This window comes from Henckelia pumila, chromosome 4, assembly GCF_033568475.1.
Source record: "Henckelia pumila isolate YLH828 chromosome 4, ASM3356847v2, whole genome shotgun sequence".
NCBI classification, from domain to species: Eukaryota; Viridiplantae; Streptophyta; class Magnoliopsida; order Lamiales; family Gesneriaceae; genus Henckelia; species Henckelia pumila.
Window position 1 is genome coordinate 108,093,627 of NC_133123.1, and position 19,220 is coordinate 108,112,846.

The 19,220-nt window shown below is 34.2% G+C and overlaps 1 protein-coding gene across 4 annotated transcripts; it reads right to left on the minus strand.

The window, feature by feature from the left end:
* Positions 1-3,637: 3,637 nt before the first annotated feature.
* Positions 3,638-13,663, minus strand: LOC140866759 (probable inactive poly [ADP-ribose] polymerase SRO1). 4 transcript variants are annotated; one of them, XM_073271797.1, is made up of 9 exons: positions 13,533-13,653; positions 12,761-12,789; positions 11,104-11,385; positions 8,701-9,933; positions 7,447-7,688; positions 5,863-5,936; positions 5,210-5,383; positions 5,019-5,114; positions 3,638-3,928 (listed from the first exon to the last, which is right to left on the minus strand). In XM_073271797.1, the coding sequence occupies exons 4-9, from the start codon at positions 9,795-9,797 to the stop codon at positions 3,860-3,862; spliced, it is 1,752 nt and encodes a 583-aa protein (XP_073127898.1). In that variant the 5' UTR covers positions 9,798-9,933; positions 11,104-11,385; positions 12,761-12,789; positions 13,533-13,653; the 3' UTR covers positions 3,638-3,859. The 4 variants fall into 4 exon arrangements, with proteins under 4 accessions (XP_073127898.1, XP_073127899.1, XP_073127897.1 ...); XM_073271798.1 differs by having other exon boundaries at positions 11,104-11,282; positions 13,533-13,652; XM_073271796.1 differs by lacking the exon at positions 11,104-11,385 and having other exon boundaries at positions 13,533-13,663.
* Positions 13,664-19,220: the final 5,557 nt, after the last annotated feature.

Here is a 19,220-nt window from a genome sequence, read left to right on the forward strand (position 1 = left end):
TTCTTCGCAAATTAGTTGATTCAAACAATTACGGATTTTAGTTCTAATTTAGCATTAGATTGTATAACAAAATCCTAAGATGGTCAATCCTAAAGTCTCGCACACAAGCATTAAATAAAACAAAACAACTTTTGATACTCAATAGGAATTAAACACTGAAAATCGATTCTCATGAAAAAATTATATCAAGGTTTCTCTCCCTCTATCAAGTTCTAAGACTTAGCCACAACGATTCATGAAAAGCTAGAGAAAAATTAAAAGAAAAGAAGAAATCTTGAGAGAGAATTATAAAACAAAACCTAGTCGCCAAAGAGAGAGTGCAAGTCTGATAAATAATCTCTCAAAATCGGAATTAAAAGCCTAATAAAAGTCTAGAGTCCAAAATAAAAGAGTTTTTAAATTTACAAATTCTTCTCGAACAGACTTTTGCGCTCGATCCTACGAGTTCCCCGGATCGAGCGCATGGAAAATTGCGAACACACTGTTTTGAAAATTCCTTGGCCCCGCTCGATCATGTGAATTGCTCGGATCGAGCGTGCCTTTCTACTCGAGCCCACTGCCTTGAATCTTCAGATGTCGCGCTCGAACCTGTGAATTGCTTGGATCGAGCACATGAAACTTTGCAAACCTTCTGCCTTACTTCTTCTTGAATCGCGCTCGATCCTGTGAGTACATCCGATCGAGCGCATGAAGAAAAAAATCCGATTTCTTCTTAAAACTTGATAATTCCTACACATTAAACCCGGGAGTATATTATGTAGTTAATTAATGCATGCATAAAACAAAACTAAGATAAAACATGAACAAAGACATATGAATATATGCAAAACACTAACAAAATGACCCTAAACTATGCAAACAAAACAACACTATCAAATTTTCCCACACTTAATCTTTACTCGCCCTCGAGTAAGTCATGCAAAAACATAATGAAACATAACAAACAAGAATCAAGAAATACTACGGAACACTGGCCTCAGCAATTTCAAAATTTTTACATCTATCCAAACCAACTAACTTTCCTTTGAAAATTTTTAAAGCACAAACTAATTTCACCTCACAAACTATAAACTCAGCAACTCAACTCAAAACATTCTTCAATTCAGACATTCATAGATCATGAGGACTTTTTAAGGTTTCATAGGATCAAAATGAATAGATAATCAAATCAACACACTCACAATTGGTCAAATGCAAAGAATTCTAGTGTGTGCGTGTTTCGATCAAAAATTCATACTCATCAAAAGTGTCAATCGACAGTCCATAGGCAAAATTCTCGCAACCCCTCTCCACTACTATATTGGGCGACTGTGACTCGGTCAATAGGTCTTAATCAGCTTATAATGTTAGGCTTGGCTCATGGCTACAATGAAGGAAAAGAAATTCAAAGAGGGAGTAAATTATTCTCTTTTTGTAAAGTCCACTCATTTTTATTCTGATTTCACTCTTCTTTTCACCTCATTGATCTCTATTTTTCTTCTATTGCTTTTCGCCAACTAATGTTTTTTTTTCTTTTTGCACAACTTTCTTTTTCATTTTTTTTTCTTTTTTCTATCCCCTTTCGCTACTACCCATTTTTTTTATCATCACACCATTCCATATTCACAATACAAAGTAGGAGCGTAAAAATAATTTTGACATTCAACTTACTCCCTTAAAGGTAGGAAATAGTGTTTAGACTATAGGAGTAGTTGTACGACCTTGAAACAATGCCGAATGGGGGTTTACCACACGTTTACACGCATGCCACTCGTTTTTCAATTAAGCTCAAACAAGGTACTAGGGATAAATAATTCAGTGGGTGGCTTGAAAAGCTCAAACGATATTCAAACAAATTGCCTACATCATTCCTAAATCACAGTTCACCCGTATTGTGCCTCAAGGGGTGTCCGAAACTATAAATATTCGTATGAAAAAAATTCATACCGATATCGATAGTAAAATTCCGAAACTTTGGTACGAAAAAAATCCATATTGATACCGTATAGATACCGAAAAAATGTATGTATATCGAAAAAATTTCAGTATGGTATGCCAAAATTCCGGTATTTCGGTATGGTATGTCAGCCCTACCCGTGACATGTTGTTATTATTTGTTTTATGGATTTTTGGATTTGATTGAGCGTCATGTGTCACCGAGAATTTGTGATGACATCTTAAACTTTTTTATTATTATTATTTGACCAGTCTTCATCTCCTTAATTGAATTTTATAGTTCCATCCCTAAATATAATTATATCTCAATGTTCTTTCAAGCTTTTTACAAGATCTCAACAAACCATCATCATCAATCTTACAAAATCACTACTTGGGACATTGGTGTTCATTTCGTGAACGTATATTGGGCTTTTAAGTTTTATTATATACTAGTCATCGTGTAAAACATGAAAATGACGAAAATTAAACATTTAAAAGTATTTATATCTTTAATTTACAAATAATACAAAACAAAAATAAAAATAAATTCAGAAAAACATATTGTAAATAGTGGATAGGAAATTTGGAGGATGAAGGTTGATGGAAGGAATGGGAAGTGGGAAGGAAGGAGAGAGGGAGAGGGGGAGAGAGAGAGACAGATGAGAGGTATAAAAAGAATAAATAGGTGAAAATTTATCATGACACCATAATCAATTGATATAGGGTGCTTAAACTTAATAATATAGAAAAAGATATGTACGTTGACATTAACAAAATACATACATCGAATCATAATGAACTTAATTCTATGAATAGACAACTCGTATATTATAGGTTTATTAATAGTATAAAAGCAATTACATTTTAAAATGATTCCTACGTAAATAAATAAAATTCTTTTTTAAAAGACTTTTCATCTAAAACGTCTTCAAAATTAAATAATTATAAAACATTATGTAAGTATGTATAGTAAAGAGTCGAAAGTAACAATACATGCATATTTTAGCAAATAATATGCATAATAATTTTTATAACTCCGATAATGATTAATTTACGATATTAATGATTCCATATGATCGTATAATAAGAAGTTTTCTAGAAAAGTATTAGCTTATTAATTTCTTTGAAGCTATCGGTATATCTCTTTAGCTCAAATATTGCTGAAAAATTATTATTATAGAGATTATTACATTATAAAAGACTATATTTACGTAAAACATGTATTAGACGTAAAACATGTATTAGATAATATTGGAGATTAAAATCTCATCACGTTGCAAACATGACGAACCAATACAATTTTGATTCGGGAAACGCTATACATGAAGCCAAAATTATAACTATCCCAATCAAAGAACCAAAAAATAGGACACGTGCTAATTGCTTTAGTGGCGAAAGGTTCTCCCAGACCAAAATTATAATCTATCTTCTACTTACTATTACTTTTATTTTTAAATCATGTTCTACTTACTATTACTTTGATCTATGCTATCGGTAAGAAACGATTGCCACAATATATTTTATACATATTTACATATACCACGATATTTTTTTTGTTAAGCCACAAATTTTCAATAATTACATCATGACTTAAATAGCATTGACTTGATGTTTCCCCGAGTCCAGTAGGCAGTAGTCGTGTATTATTTTAGTTAGATACGAAATCACTATGTGCAAGAATTTGAACAGAGGATCACAATTCACGACAATCCATAACAAATAAAGGTCCCAAGAAAAACAGTTGCTAGCCTCAAAAGAGATCCCAGTTACAATCAATACAAGAGTACAGCAATTTGAAAACACGGATATTGGGGAAAGCCGAACCATAAAGTAAAACTTAATACACATCCACAGATATTCACAGCTTCCTAAAGACGGGGATGGGGATATGGCTGTACCTTCACCGAAAATTTGGTTGCTGTCACAAACATCTATAAGTGAGTCAAAGGCTTTGTTGATTCTTCGACTCCTGGGCTGGAGCAACCGTTTCTGTGTTCGATTTGGGTGATAGCTGCAATTATCGATAAAATCAGAAAATAATGTAGCCTGAAATCTGACACATACTTTGAGACGGGAGAGTCTATGCTAGCACACATCCAACGTTTTTTTTTTTTTTTTTTGCATTTCAGATGTTCACAAGAACATCTTAAATGCAAAAAAAAAAAAAAAAAACAATCGTTGGATGTGTGCTAGCATAGTTGGATCGCCACATGGGCAGTGCATAGACTCTTCTCTTTGAGACATGAAGCGGAAATCAAATTGATCTACAATGCCAACCTCGTTTATGAATTGCCATGGATAACAAGAGGTATTGAATTCGCTCCAATGAGAAATTAATTAGACGCATTCCAAAAGACACAGTACATCACTGTGGTTTGGTACGGTACATACTAAATTCTAAAATGCTCATTTTGTAGGCATCAAGGCAGTACGAGATTGAAAGATGAGTGAAATTTCATTACAAAATTTTTTTTCCAACAGGTAAAAATTATGAGAAGCGACATAGTGTGAAACATATTATATTTCACATGTTTGAAGCAGGGTTAGTAATCTAAATATTCAAAGAGCATGTATAATCAGGATAGATTGAAGCGCAGATGCAAAGCAAATGGAGTTTATAATGAAAAGAGAAGTGCTTATGCAGCCTGGGGTCAAGCAGATGCATCAAAGGTTTAAGGACAAAACCTTCCAAACTTTTTCAGCAAGAAATGAAGTATGATGTGAACATTTGGATTTAATCCCAGTAATTAGAAATCCACTTTAGGTAAGTTATCAATTATACAAGCATAGTTGTAAAGGCAGACGCCTATGCTCAAGGGGTATCAGCCTATGACACATTCGAGTGTGCACCATTGGTCAGTGGCATGCACAACGTTCTGCACACAAATTCGAAGAAATAATATTTTTTCCCACATTGAGATTCTACAATCCCATGCATGAATGCACCTTGCCTCGTGCCAAGCTCGAAGGGACCCATGTGCTTTAGTGAATCTTAAACCTTTAATAACTATGTTTACAAGCTTAGATTTAAAATTTACCGAACCATACACAAACAACACAAGCGCTCTGATAGATGTAAAGAATAAGCCAACAGGTCATACCTTGCTCTGAAGATTAAGTATTGAGGACTTCAACAAAGCATCACCAACAATCAACCTTAACTTCTTCACAAACTCATCCCTATTTATCTTCTTATTCTGCCAAGAATTATGTAAACAAGACAACCAACGACTTTCAAAACTTATCTAGTAGACGGTTTAGAAACAAGAAAATAAAGTTTCAACAAACAAACCGTAAACAGCTCATAATTGAACTTGACAAGCTCCATATTTTTAGGAGGAATTTTATTTGAGATGGCAGCAAACAGCATAGAAAATGGCATCCATGGGCTGTTGGGAATTCTTGCAGAAGTTGAACGGTTAATAGAAGGTGTCTGTGATGTTACATCTGGATGACCAAAGCTTCCCTAGAGTGACCAGAATCCACCTCAAGTGAGACAAAGCAATGCAAAAGAACACTTTGAAAACAAAACAAAACAAAATCAAGTGATATCAAAATGCCATCAAGTTAACAACGATCAGACATATGATCATTGTTCTGTATATCACCGTTTTAAAAAAATTGCATTGGAAAAGATAAATTATACCCACCCAACAATACTAAAAGCAATCAACTCCCAATGAACGCAGGTGAGGCCAGTAGGACATAACTATATGGAAGAGCCAGACTTCAGACAAAGGCCATTTTACCCTTGTCCAATTTTAAAATGATACAAAAATACTTCCATTCTTCGTAACTTCAATTATTTTCTCAATTTAAAAAACTCATGATTCCTAGCTGACAATAGGGATTTCATACCAAATGAAAGAATGAAAGTAGCACTCAAGAAAGAAAGAAAGGCGGAAAATAAAACATAATGGAACTGCACACAAAACGGGACATTACCTTGGCCTGAGGTTCTTCATCACGATTAGTGATCCCTGAAACATCTATCCTACTCTCTGTCTCAACCGGGGTTCCTGCACAAATATAACCAGACAAAAGCTAAAGCTACTCAGAGAGTCGAGAGATGATAAATATAGTTCATCTTCCCAATGTTTTGTCATTTGAAGGTTATATTACTAATAACTGTGCAATGCTGTCAAATGAGACAAACTCAAGCAAGTCATACGACTCATATCCCTTCCAACATATAGGAGGCAAGAGACGTTCCTCAATAAAATTCATTATAGGAGACACGATTTCTTAGATGAATCACATGGAAAAGGGGGATGGTGCAAAAACATTCCCTCAGACTTTTTGATATTATTATTATTATTATTATTAATTAATAAATTATTAAATATCTCAAAAAGCTATATACCAATCAAACACAAAAAAGTTGGTAAGATTAATAATTCTAAAGAAACTCCTTGATAGAAACTGCATAGTTATTTAGGGCGCAAGGCGCACAAAAGTGCTAGAGTGCACTGCAGCCTGAGGTACAAGGCGAAGCGCATGCTTTATCGAAGTAAAGCACATTAGTCATAAATTTTATAATTCCTCATATATAAAGTGACTTATACTATAACTTTACATAAATTAAATATAATTCACAAAAATATCAAAAAATAGAAATAAAACATTCGATAATATATAACTTAGCATAAATCATAAGTGTGTGACTAAAGAAAAATTTGAATAGTTCAAACTTCAATCATCTAAAACGCAATAGTAAGTCATCAGTGCATAGTAAAAGTATACTAAGGTTGCATAATTCCATGCTGGATCTCTTTGAATGTTTGCTGTTTCAGAAGTCGACATTTTTTGGCAAGAACAAGCGATAAAAGGCGGAGGAGAATGGTAATGAGATGATATGAATTGAAAAAACTGGAAGCAATAACCAAGAGGAAAAGGAAAAACGAAAAAGAAAAGGGCTGTCAGCTGCCTTCTACGGTTACCTGATTTGAATCAAAAGAAATCAGGAAACAAAAGTTGTTTTGTGCTTAGTCTTCTCTGCTAAACATGATATTCGGAAAGTTATGAAACTAGAATTGAAACCAGAAAGATTGAGGGAGATGAAGAAAGTGCTGCGCCGTTAACATGCATGCAGATTGCAGGCTTTTTTATTATTAAATAAAAGTGGGCATTAGTTATTGGGCTTAAAACTTGGTTGGACTAGGGTTTTTTTCTAATTAAAAATCTAAATTGCGTACAGCAGGAGTGCAGCGCTCGCTTCTGTGCTTCTCCCCTGCTGTGCGACTCTGCACAGGTGCGCCTGTTGCAATACAGGCACCTGGTTCAGTACCCAGGCGCAATGGGGCGCGCTTTTAATAACTATAGATAGAAGCAACTCTCTCGTACCAATAAAATTCTTACACCATCAAAATTGAAATGACACATAAAATAGGAAAATATCAAGCTACTTGTATTCTCAGATATGCACAAGGAAACAGATAAGACAAGTAATGAAGTCACATAAAATGTCCAATAAAATGAAGACTTCTCCTTGTAACAAGAATAAAAATTTCGTTTGGAGGTAAAAATCACCTTCTCCATCAGAAAACACCTTGAAACTTATGACAGATTCTGGGAAGATATGAGAATGCATGTTCATGTTCCATATAATGTATTGCTTCGGATCTTCAAGATTGTCAACTCCACTGTCAAAGTGTTCATCACTTGGGTGATACTGAGCCGAACCTAAATGGATACGCTCCATGTTTCCCATTATTACACGACAAAGTACCATATTTCGAGTATCATTTTCGTCACTATCAAAATAGTTTGCACTGCAAAATAGAAAAGATTCTTAATAACAAGATTTTAAAATAAGAGAACCATCACACTCGGGCCAAGCCGAAATACAACAATGCTATGAGACAAAATGAAAGAGTCTATAAACTTGGGTATAACCATGGCTATGACCAATAAAAACATAGATCATTACACATTAATTAAAATAATAAAAAAAACAAAAATCACATGGACCCAAATTAGATAACCAAATTCACCAGCTAGCTTATGATTCAACAACCTTCTTTAGCACCAGAAATTACTCAGCTACACGAAAATTGTTCCGATTTCAAAAAGAGAACGTGGGACAATAACCCCATCAATGATCCCAACACCATCACGAGTTCAGGATCCAAATGACATAATTAGTTGAACAATGGGGCTGATATGTTGCGGGGATCCAATGTACTCATTTTTTAGACCATGAACCTAACTTCACTTTAAAAGCTAGTTAAAGGGGACAATCTATATGAATAATTCCCAAGATCGAACTTAGTTATCTAGACTGATGTGAGACATCTTAATGTTACCCATTAATATTATCGTTTCTGTCTCACTTTTTCCCATCATGTTGCATGTGAAATAGAAATGTATCCGACCAATTTTGAACCAAGTGGGCTTTTATTCCATCAACCCGACCAACCATTAGTAAACCGGATCACAAAATTTCCAACCCGGTTCATACCAACAGTCCTCATTAATGTTTTTGTTTTCTTGAATTGAACTGCAGGTCTTGGCTCACTGCCCATTGGATTCGCGGTGTTCGTTGTGGTGCTAGCCACCAGCCCAATCACGGGCACGGGCATCAACCCGGCTCGGAGTTTCGGGGCCGCCTTGATCTACAACAACGCAGTCTGGAATGATCAAGTATGCATCATGCGTAATTTATTCCTCGTCATGAATTGTCATAGAATATGCCCACAAATTACGTTTATTATAATTGATGGCAAAACATTAGTACAAATTAAATCTCCTCAATAGTAAAAGAAAGAAGTGGAAAAACTATACCTGAGATCACTGCCATTAGCAGGTATGAGATAAACCCCAAATCCATACAAGGGCTCAATTTTTGATCGTTGGAAGTAGCCAATTCCATACTTCAGTATACTAGACACCATTCCTTTGGAACAAGGAAGCCAAGCATAGAGGACATTTGCATTCCCCCGGTATCTTTCAGTGATTTCAATCTGTTTCTGAAAAATTTCATTGCGTGCATCAACTGCAGGACCTGTGCAATGCTGAATGTCAACTACTATTGCTTTGGAAAACACATCGATGCCTTGGAAAAACAGATCTTTTATAGCACCAATATCCAAAGATCTCTCAACAGGATTTGCTGCCACAACCATGTCTGGTTCCACATGTTGAATTTTATCATATTGATCATCAAGTTGGGCACAACTATCAACAATTTCATCATCAGAACCTTTAGGTGCAAAATTCTTGTTGGCATGCACTTGCTCAAAATTTGCACAGGACTCACCACTAAAATTATCCAGATTGAAAGAGCCCAGTCCTTTTATCTCCAGCTCCAAGTGCAAGTTGATATCATTGCATCCATGAGGTTCAATGGCCATAAGGTGGTTCTCAACTTCAGCATATTCATAGTGATACCCTTGTGCTTCGTCATAATCACCAAATATTTCAGGGAAAAAACAATTTCCAGAAACATCTATCCATGCAATAGGCTTCCGATAACCTGTATTCAAATCCAACTGCATCATGTGCACAAAGTCCAGCAAAATCTTATTACCGTCAAGCTCGACCTCTACTGCAGTTTTCTTAACAAGGTCTTTCTTTAGAAAGGAAACTATATCTTGGGGAAAATCATTCCATTCACCGTCGTGATAATGCATCAGGCGGTCGGGGAGCCCACTTTTTTTGAAGCTAGAGTAACACTTAAGAAAATGTTTCCCAGAGGGAGTAACACAACGGCTATCCAGCTTTCTCCGCTTGCCAAGCTTGTGGACAGAAGAACTGCGAGTGGATTGCGGAGGCAACACCATGCTGGTAGCCCCCATAAGATAGGTTTCGCATCCAGCAGACCGCTTTCTCTTTGAGTCAATATCACGCGGACCACTATCCAATACCTTTACGAACTTCATTTTGGTTTCTACTAACCACTGGATCAATCACTGTCCACCAGTTAACAGATGAAGGTTCACAAACAAGAAGTTCGTACAATAAAGCCTTGGTCTTGTTTCAAAGAAACAAACCCATCAGGGTATTCTTAGAACACAGCTGAAGATTTATGTATAAACAGTTAGTGAAACACAATAAAATTCACGAGAAGAATATCAGTGCAACGCTAAAATCAATTACTCAACACAAACGAAATGGCAAGACTATGATAAACACAGAATAATGCTATGATTTGTTAAAAAAAAACACAACTTTGAATTTATATAACACCAAAGCAATGATGAGATAATGCATTTATGGCCTTTCCATACTCTCTCATGAAGAGAAGACGCTGAATATCAAAGAAAAGAGCCGCGAAAGAAATAATTCCTCCAGGAGGAAGGGCATGGTAACTAAGCATTATGATATGTTAATGATTTACGCAAACAGCAAGTGATACTATCAAGGAAGCTAAACTTTTAGGATGTGAATCTAACTCTGAATGAAAACAGAAATATAGAAAACATCTCTTACACTCTGACTTATAGTTCCCATAGAATATCGGTTTTGTTTAAAAAATCAAATGAACTCTGATGCCTAACGTGAATCAAATCAAAGGAATTTCTTGAACATATACCTATATAAATATTAGAATGAAAAAGTCAAGTAGTATTCTATCAGGGCATCGTACTGCAGGAAGCACATCCCAGCCAACTATTTAGGTTGCAGCTAATAAGACAGTTCTAGGTTATTGAGGCAATCGTACATAAAGAACCCAATAAGTTAAATAAAAAATATATTGTCAAGTGTTGTCAACTAATCGGACTTTGAAATTCTTATCAAATAGAACATTAAATTGATAGACAGAATATACACATTTGTTCGGCATAAAATAGGCAATACTAAATAAAGTCCTTTCTTGGAGAAAAAAAAATGTCAACATAGAAGCAAGAAAAAGGTTACTAAAAAACGAATGCCAGTTTAATGAGTGCTCAAGATGCCTATTAGAAAGTGAGAACTACGAAAATTAAATGGAAAGATGGTGCCACGAAATTGAGGTACTCAGACGAAGCAGGTAATCAAATTTATTAATTACATGCTACTACACGAACTTCCAGATGGTGTCACTAAACTTGAGGTAATCAGAGGTAGCAGGCAATCAAATTTATAATTTTGAATACGACATAAACTTTCTTTGGAAATTTTATAAGCATGTCCCAAAAAACATCCAAATGTCGATAATTGTGTGAGCTCATTCAGAAAATGGTTTTCTATGCTCGTTCCTCGTACCAGAATGGGAAAAGGTTTGAACTTCGAACACAATCCTCCAGACATCACATGAAGTATGCCTCTCTCTAGCTTTGGGAACAGGAAGATATACGATATGTGTGCAACAAATCTCCAAATAGGTAATCCCACAATGTGTTCAGCAAACGGAAGAAATTGGTGTTTTGGCGATAGAACAGTAGCTAGAATGGGCCCAAATCCGATTGGCTAAAATTTATTACTCACGCATAATCACATCGACACATGTACGATTGAGTACATAACTTTTACAACTGCAAAAGCATACTAATAAAAGAAAAAAAAATGATAATCAATGACACCACCGGTAACTTTTGACTTAGTTTACTTCATGGTTCATAAAAAAACGTCCTTGAAAATAATATAATTCTTCAATTTACTTCCGACAAAAATAATCTTCACCAAGTGTGAGTGTTAACACATATGACAAGGGGAAGGTACATCAGGCACAAAAATAACATCTGGCACTTCCATTCTCTGCAAGTTCAATTCTTTCCAACATCTGATGGTTTAATTGCTGTAAACAGTATCTCTAGAAATATCAATACATTTAAGGACTTCAAGAGCCGCAATCCATCAGTCAAAGTCTCTTATAATTGACTGCGTAAGGTTCATTTTCCACAAAGAAAATAAAAATAGGATTCTAGAGCACAACAGAAAATAGTTACATGTACTGCCACCTCAAAACCTGGCAGTAAAGAATCAAAATGTTGCATCAAAATTCATAAAAGAAATCATAAATGAAATTTTTGCCCTTCAGGGATTGAATTCAACACCATAAATGCATTCTGGGGGTAAAGAATCGAGACTCTGCAGTCAAACTTCATAAGATTCCACAAATGCATGCTTTTGGCCTTTAGACAGATCTGTTTCCTGTTTTACTTGGCAAGCCCAGTTAAAGAAGTTGCAGACTGGGTAAAATAGGTGATTTGCCGCAAAATTGATGGCAGGAAAATGAGTAAATTCCAAAATTTTGGACAATGCATACGTAATTCTATGCCCTTAATGCCTAACACATTAAAAACAACTCAATTAAACCTGTAAAGTTGCCTACTATTTCTTACCATCAACAGTTGTTTAATTTTGCTATTGGTGATCACAAAGATCAATAAATGGCCCTTTTTCAACCAATTAAAAACATTTCCAAACTCGACTTCATACCAGACATGCATACTGGCAATCTGGCATCAATGATTTTTTCTATCACATCTTTAATTTTGCCACGAATCTCTATCAATCATAAAGTACAACTTCAACAGATTAAAATTCGTTACGAGTAGGTGGAAAATAGCCTTTTTTTTATGGTGTTGGACACTTGGAATGTTTGGTCCAAGTAATCCAAAGAAACCATGCTCCCCATTTAAGTAGTAACAGTCGTAAGTTCCACGTGGATGCAACGGTTTTCGAATAAAAACTTGCAAAAGACAAAATATATTAACTATTCGATGATTCTGACACAACTGAGCGTTCAAAAAATTTTGAAAATTTTCATTTCCACTCAACAACGTGCAAACGATAGCTCACAGATATAAATGGAAAAAAGTATTGTAAATCATGCAAATGACATAGAGATACGAGTTTCCTCGTGTTTATATAAATATAAGCCAATCAGAGACCAAAATGAAGAATAAAAAAGACTTACAGTTGGCCAAACCATATTGACTCAAGAACCTACAAAAATTTGAAGCACGAAGACCATGTCAAAAGGCGAAGAGGATCCATACATGCATCTAGATTACACATCACAACGACTCAACGTTTGCCAAACTTTCATAAACTAAAATCAGATTGTCCAATTTTTCTTTTTCATTTTTTGCACAACTTTTTTCCATTTTGCCAAATCAAAAAAACAAAAAAATAAGATGAAATCTTTGCCAAACAAATCATAGCATGACACAATTTTAAATGAATTATTTCTAGCTCCAAGAAAATCATGAGAACCATTTTTTAAAATTTGTGTCAAACCAGAAAAGTAACCAAACCTTCCAAATCAAAAAAATAAATTTTAAAAAAAAACAGAGAGCGAGAGCGCGAGAGAGAAAAACGGAGTAGATTAAAAAAAAACACAGGATTTTCACTACGGATGGAATCTCCGAGTTGTAAAAAATATAAGAATTGACTCCTTCTTCGATAAAATTACTAAATCTCATAGAATCACTACATAATTTCCAAAAAGAACACTTTAATTTGCCCATGAAATTGCAGATCTATATTTTTTATTAACCGTGGAACCGAATCAAAACTCCAAAAAGAACCCTTTAATTTGCCCATGAAATTGCAGATCCTTTTTTTCCCTTTCTGATTCTCCGTGGAGCCGAATTTTGAAACCCATCGATCCAGAACATAATCACACACATGTATACGCCATACACAATCACGAATCTATGCATAAAACACTCGTGGGAAAAAAATACCTGAACACATGTATACATCGAAATACAGACAGAGAGAAGACTCGACAAATTAATTTTCTACTTCATTTTTCTCGATATGCAATTTTTGCAAACCCTAGTTGAACAATCAATGATAGGAAAATTTTAGTTTAGTCCTTGAAATGTCTATATTTACAGTCATCCTCGAACTTTGGATAATGACAAAACGTTGCAAAATGGGAGAGTTTCTTTTTTAATTAATCTATGTTTATATCTTGTATATATCCATATCTATACTATTAATAAAAAATAATAAATAATAACCACTTTTTTATGTTTTTTTCTTAATTTCAAAACTATACTTTTACACATTAACTCATAAGCATATTTACTTTTGTAAAGATGCACAATTTTTTCATATTATATTATTCTAGTATTTGAATGCACGTATTGTCAAGATCGCTTCTTTCTTGAGGCTCAAAAGTCAATGAACGATCCCAAAATATTAATTTTTTGGGGCCCATTTTTTTTTAGGATTTATATAAATATATAGTAATAATAATAATAATAAAATAATATAAGTCCATTTAATTTGTTTGATTGTGAAAAGGAGGCCAAATTATGTTAAAATTAAATGATATACTTTTAATTTTCAGACTTTGCGATGATAGTGCGGCGACAATGGCGCGGCAACGAAGCCACGATGAATTTCTTGGGCCATGATAGGGATGGATAGATGCATGTATATACACGCATATGCATATGCACATGCACACATGTTATTTGTTGTTGATAATAATTATTTTATTTGTGTTTTAATTCATGGTCTGCTTCACCATAAGATCGTGAAAATTTTTAGTCTCACTTTTACAACTTTTGTCTAATATTTTAAAAATATTACGACTTGGTTATTTGCATTGAGTGATAGTAGAAAAGGTGTACTAGATATATATTTTAAAAATATATATTTGGTGGGGTGTCCGTTCTGATATAAAGTATTGTACTTGTTGATGGTGAACTGAAATACCAACTGGTTTGTTGATCTAGCGGAACCTAACGATGATAGTGAATGTAATAAGTGAATTTTCACTATTTTCAAAAATCGTACCGCGGGATATAACGTCGGTTATTTCTTTTGCTCACATATGGGCGTTGGACCGCAACTGCTATTCCGGTGGATGCGTTAGGACGACCACTTATAATATTTTCGACGGAGAGTTTTCCGAATACTTGGGAGATTTTTGTCTTCTAAACAATCTCTTGAGGGAATGCATTTTCTGCAATCCTTTGGAATAGTATTTTCGATGAAAACCTTTGAGTTAGTGTATTTCATATAACCTCTTAGGTTGGTGCATTAGATGTAACCCTTTGAGGCTATGATTCTGTATAGTCTTTAGGACTTGGTGAATTTTTTTTGGTTATCATGACTTGATGAATTATTTTTTATAGACATTATGACTTGATAAATTTTTTATAATCTATATGACTTCTTTTGAAAAAATATTTATAGTCGCTATGACTTTTCCTGAAAAAAATTTTATAGTCACTATGACTTCTTCTGAAAAAATATTTATTGTCGCTATGACTTTTCTTGAAAAATTTTTTATAGTCACTGTGACTTCTTCTGAAAAAAATTTTACAGTCGCTATGACTTGATAAATTTTTTATAGTCACTATGACTTCTTCTGAAAAAAAAATTTATAGTCACTATGACTTGATGAATTATTTATAGTCACTATGACTTTTTGAACTATTTATAGTCACTATGATTTTTTGAATTGTTTATAGTTACTATGACTTTTTGAATTGTTTATAGTCACTATGACTTTTTGAATTGTTTATAGTCACTATGACTTTTTTTGAATTGTTTATAGTCACTATGACTTTTTAAATTATTTATAGTCACTATGACTTTTTGAATTGTTTATAGTCACTATGACTTTTTTGAATTGTTTATAGTCGCTATGACTTTTTGTTGTGCTCTAGTAGAAATAACGTAGTGCTTAACATTGAGTACTTAGGAGTGGATCAAGTTTCTAAGATTTTGTCTCATGGGGAAGTCCTGAACCCACTCTATTTGCTAGGTGGTGAGGTATCCCGGGACTATAATTTTGTCGTCTTGACCTCTTACATCATCGTGGCTTAGGTAGTCCTACAGGGCTGGCCAAGCCTCTGATGGATGAGTAGCCTTAATAAATGCATGGGTCGTGACGTACGAGTTAAGCATTCGTTGACGGAGCTGTGTTCCTTCCTATATAATTAAATAGAAAAGTAAACAAATAAACATAATTTTATTATTAAACTTAAAATAAAAGAGAATCAAGTAAAAGTTTTGATCTGTAGAGCAAATAAAGTAGTGACAAGCAATTTATTTTAGCTTGCAGGTGTTTGCTCTATGAATATAGAGTTTCTTTATATTGTCATAACTCTCTGTCCTGCGTTATATTTCATCGTATTTTTCGTCTTGTTTTCTTTATCCCGAGGAGTGCAACTCATCAGTTTCCTCGATGCGGATGTATTTTTCGGCTCTAGACAACAGTTCCTCCAAGGTGTTCGGGGATTTTCCTGCTATAGATTCCTCGAACCTTCCAGGACACAAGTTCTGTTGCATTACTCCAGATAACATATCGTGGTTCACATGTGGGACTTCATGAACGGCGTAAATAAATCTCTTAATATAGTCTCTCAAACTTTTCCCTTCTTTTTGAAGAATTGTGAATAAGTATGCTGCTGTTTTCGGATATTTTTTGTTAATTGAGAATTGTTGGATGAACCGCTGGATGAGTTGCTCCAAGTTGGCGATGGATTCGGATGGCAGCTTATTGAACCATATGAGAGCTCGCTCTGATAATGTTGTTCGGAATATCTTGCAGTAAGCAACATCTGTGATGTCATACAAATCTGCTTTTGCTTAGAATTTGTTAATATGATCTTGAGGATCACTATTTCCATCGAATTCAGGTAGGCTGGAGATTTTGACTCCCTTAGGCAAAGCTTCAGATAGAATGACGTTAGTGAACGGGCTTCGACGTGCAGGCAAGATTGCTGACAAATTCTCTCCAGTTACATATGTGTGAGATCCATCTCCACGGATTGGATTAGTTGGTTTGTTTTCGTCAGAGACGTCGTGAATTGTGTGACCACTTGCTTCCCCCTCTTTAGGAGTAGTATTTTTCTCGCTCCCCTCAGGATCGTTGTCATTCACTTTAGACTTAGTTTTCTTTGGGTCTTTGTTATCGGGGTCATGAGATGATAGCCCTCTTCTATGAGCTCTTTTGTCGGTGCTTCGGCGTTGACGGGTTTTCACGAACTGAATTCGATGGAATATTTTTGTGCTTTAGATTTTGGGAGCCTTAAACTTGCTATTATTGTTTATTTGTTTTGAGTTTTAATATTATGAAATTGTTGTTTGATGTGTTTCAAAATTTGTATTGAATTGTTAAACATTTTTCTTAAATTATGGTGTTGAAATTAATTTCTAGGTCGTAGACTTGGGTTACGTTTTTGTTATTTTGAAACAAGAATGTATATTTCATTCTATGACTTGGACTTGGATTATATATGTGATGATTTATTCTTCTCGGATTGTTCATCTTATTTTGAAAATGCTCAACACCTTGTTTGATTATACTATGAGTCTATGAGATGCGATATTTGGATTGTAATTTTTATATATTTAGGCTTATTATTGGATATTGGGTTTTTGGGGTCATCTAGTTTATCTGATTTTTTAACCATTGACAAGATGTTTATTTAATTATTTCTGACGCAATTATATAATTGTGATTGCATTTTTACAGCTATTAAATTAGTATTTTGTCAATTGTGTTCCTTAAGGTAGGATAAATGTAAATTAGATTGGTTAAATGAAAAGAAATTATATTTTGTTTCATTGTTTGTCTGTTAGGCAAGTTCATATATCACGTCTTTCAAGTACATGTCGGGATAACAAAAAAGAAAAATAAAGTTGAGGATAAAATCATTAATTAAAAGTCAAGATGGAGATATCAATAAGTATTTTACTCCCAATATTGTAGAGAGTAAAATGTGGCTGAAAATTTGATGAATGAAGAAGAAGATATTGAATTAAATGATGATGAGGAAGTGTTTGAACCTGTCATTATGGATGAAATGGGAAACAATGAGGAGTTACTAGTATATTTAAGACTTTTAGTAGACTTTTAGTGATACAGTGATTATCTTTTTATAGGTTTGGACTAGAGATTCAATATCGCTAAGCTGCTTATTTTAAGGTACAAACATACTATCCGGGATACCATGGTTGAGTATGCATGTTTTATGTTTGCATGGTTTATATGACATGACTTATGTATATTTATTATGTCACGATTATTATGATGTGTGCATTATCACATTGAGCATATACCTTGATATCACCAGTAGAGGGGTTGCTCAGCCCCGCGGTTTTGTGGATAGATTCAATGGATTTGGATTCGGTTATTTCCACTTATTTCTTATGGTATGGGAGTACATGTGACGGCCCAATGTGCTACATATCATGACGCTATTTGTTGCGCAAGAGTTTCTACCATGATAGGTTTTCGATACCCGTTCATTTGTTTTTAGCATTCATAACATATGTATACTCATACTTTCATACTTAAGGATGGAAAATATACCAAAAATTTTGGTATACCGAAGTTATCGTACCAAAAATACCGAAATTTTTGGCGGTACGATATGGTAACAATACCGAAATTAACGGTACGGTATCGGTATGAAAATTTGAAAATTTTGGTATACCGAAATTATGAGTAAAGAAATTATTATATTATAATTATGTAGATATCAAATATATTATTATATATTATCATATATGAAATAAAATATTCAAATTCAAAGAATCAAAACCTCTGTTCTCAAATCTCACACTTCTATTTTTTTCGCTCGACTTGCTCCATCTCCTGCTCTCCTTCGTCGCCCGTCGCACTCCACCTCCGTCACTCCTCGACCTCAGCTATCATCGCTCATCCACCATTGTCGTTGCTTGGCTGCTTCTTTATCTAGGGTCTGTTCTCTCAATCTCTGTAAATGGTTTTTTTCTCGTTTCATTAAATAGCTTCAATATTTTAATTTCACAATGGGTCATTTACATTCAAAAGAATAAAAACTCTATTGCTAATCAATTACACTATGATGCTAATCAGTTACAAAAACCCTAGTTTTTTAAAATCATTTTTAAAAAGATAAATGTGTATGGATAATGGCGGATATGTTAGAAAAATGATTTAGAATGGTTGATATGAAATAGTTCAAGGAGTTACTGATATTAGTTTTTTTTAATAAATCATTTCTAATTTTTATATCATATGCCTATTGTGTCACGGTTGAAACTAAATAGACACTTTTCATTTCTAGAGTTAACGTTGGTTGTATATGATTATATCCTATTGTTTTATTTAAATTATTGCAGATAGCATGCCAGCTGTTTTAAATTGAGTTGTATTCAATGTAGTTAAGTTCTGGTTTTTTTATTTCAGAATGGAGTCTAATATGCCGCAAAATTCATCCCAAACACAAAATTCAACAGAATCTGAAACACTGAAGTCCACAGCTCGAAAGGGAGTAAGAAAAGCTTTGAAATCAAAACCTCCCGCAGCTCCTAAAAAGTTCAAGAGTAAATTTTGGGAATATTGTGAAAAGAAAATGGGAGAGTTGGCTGATGGGAGTCTACAACAAATAGGGGTATGCAACTATTGTAAAATTGAT

Excerpts from the sequence above, each read along its gene's own strand:
- LOC140866759 (XM_073271796.1), bottom strand. The coding sequence starts at position 9,797 with ATGAAGTTCGTAAAGGTATTGGATAGTGGTCCGCGTGATATTGACTCA. Across the intron at positions 5,937-7,446 it reads GGTGTTTTCTGATGGAGAAG|GAACCCCGGTTGAGACAGAG; the intron begins GTGATTTTTACC and ends ATATTTGTGCAG. Across the intron at positions 3,929-5,018 it reads TACTTAATCTTCAGAGCAAG|CTATCACCCAAATCGAACAC; the intron begins GTATGACCTGTT and ends CGATAATTGCAG.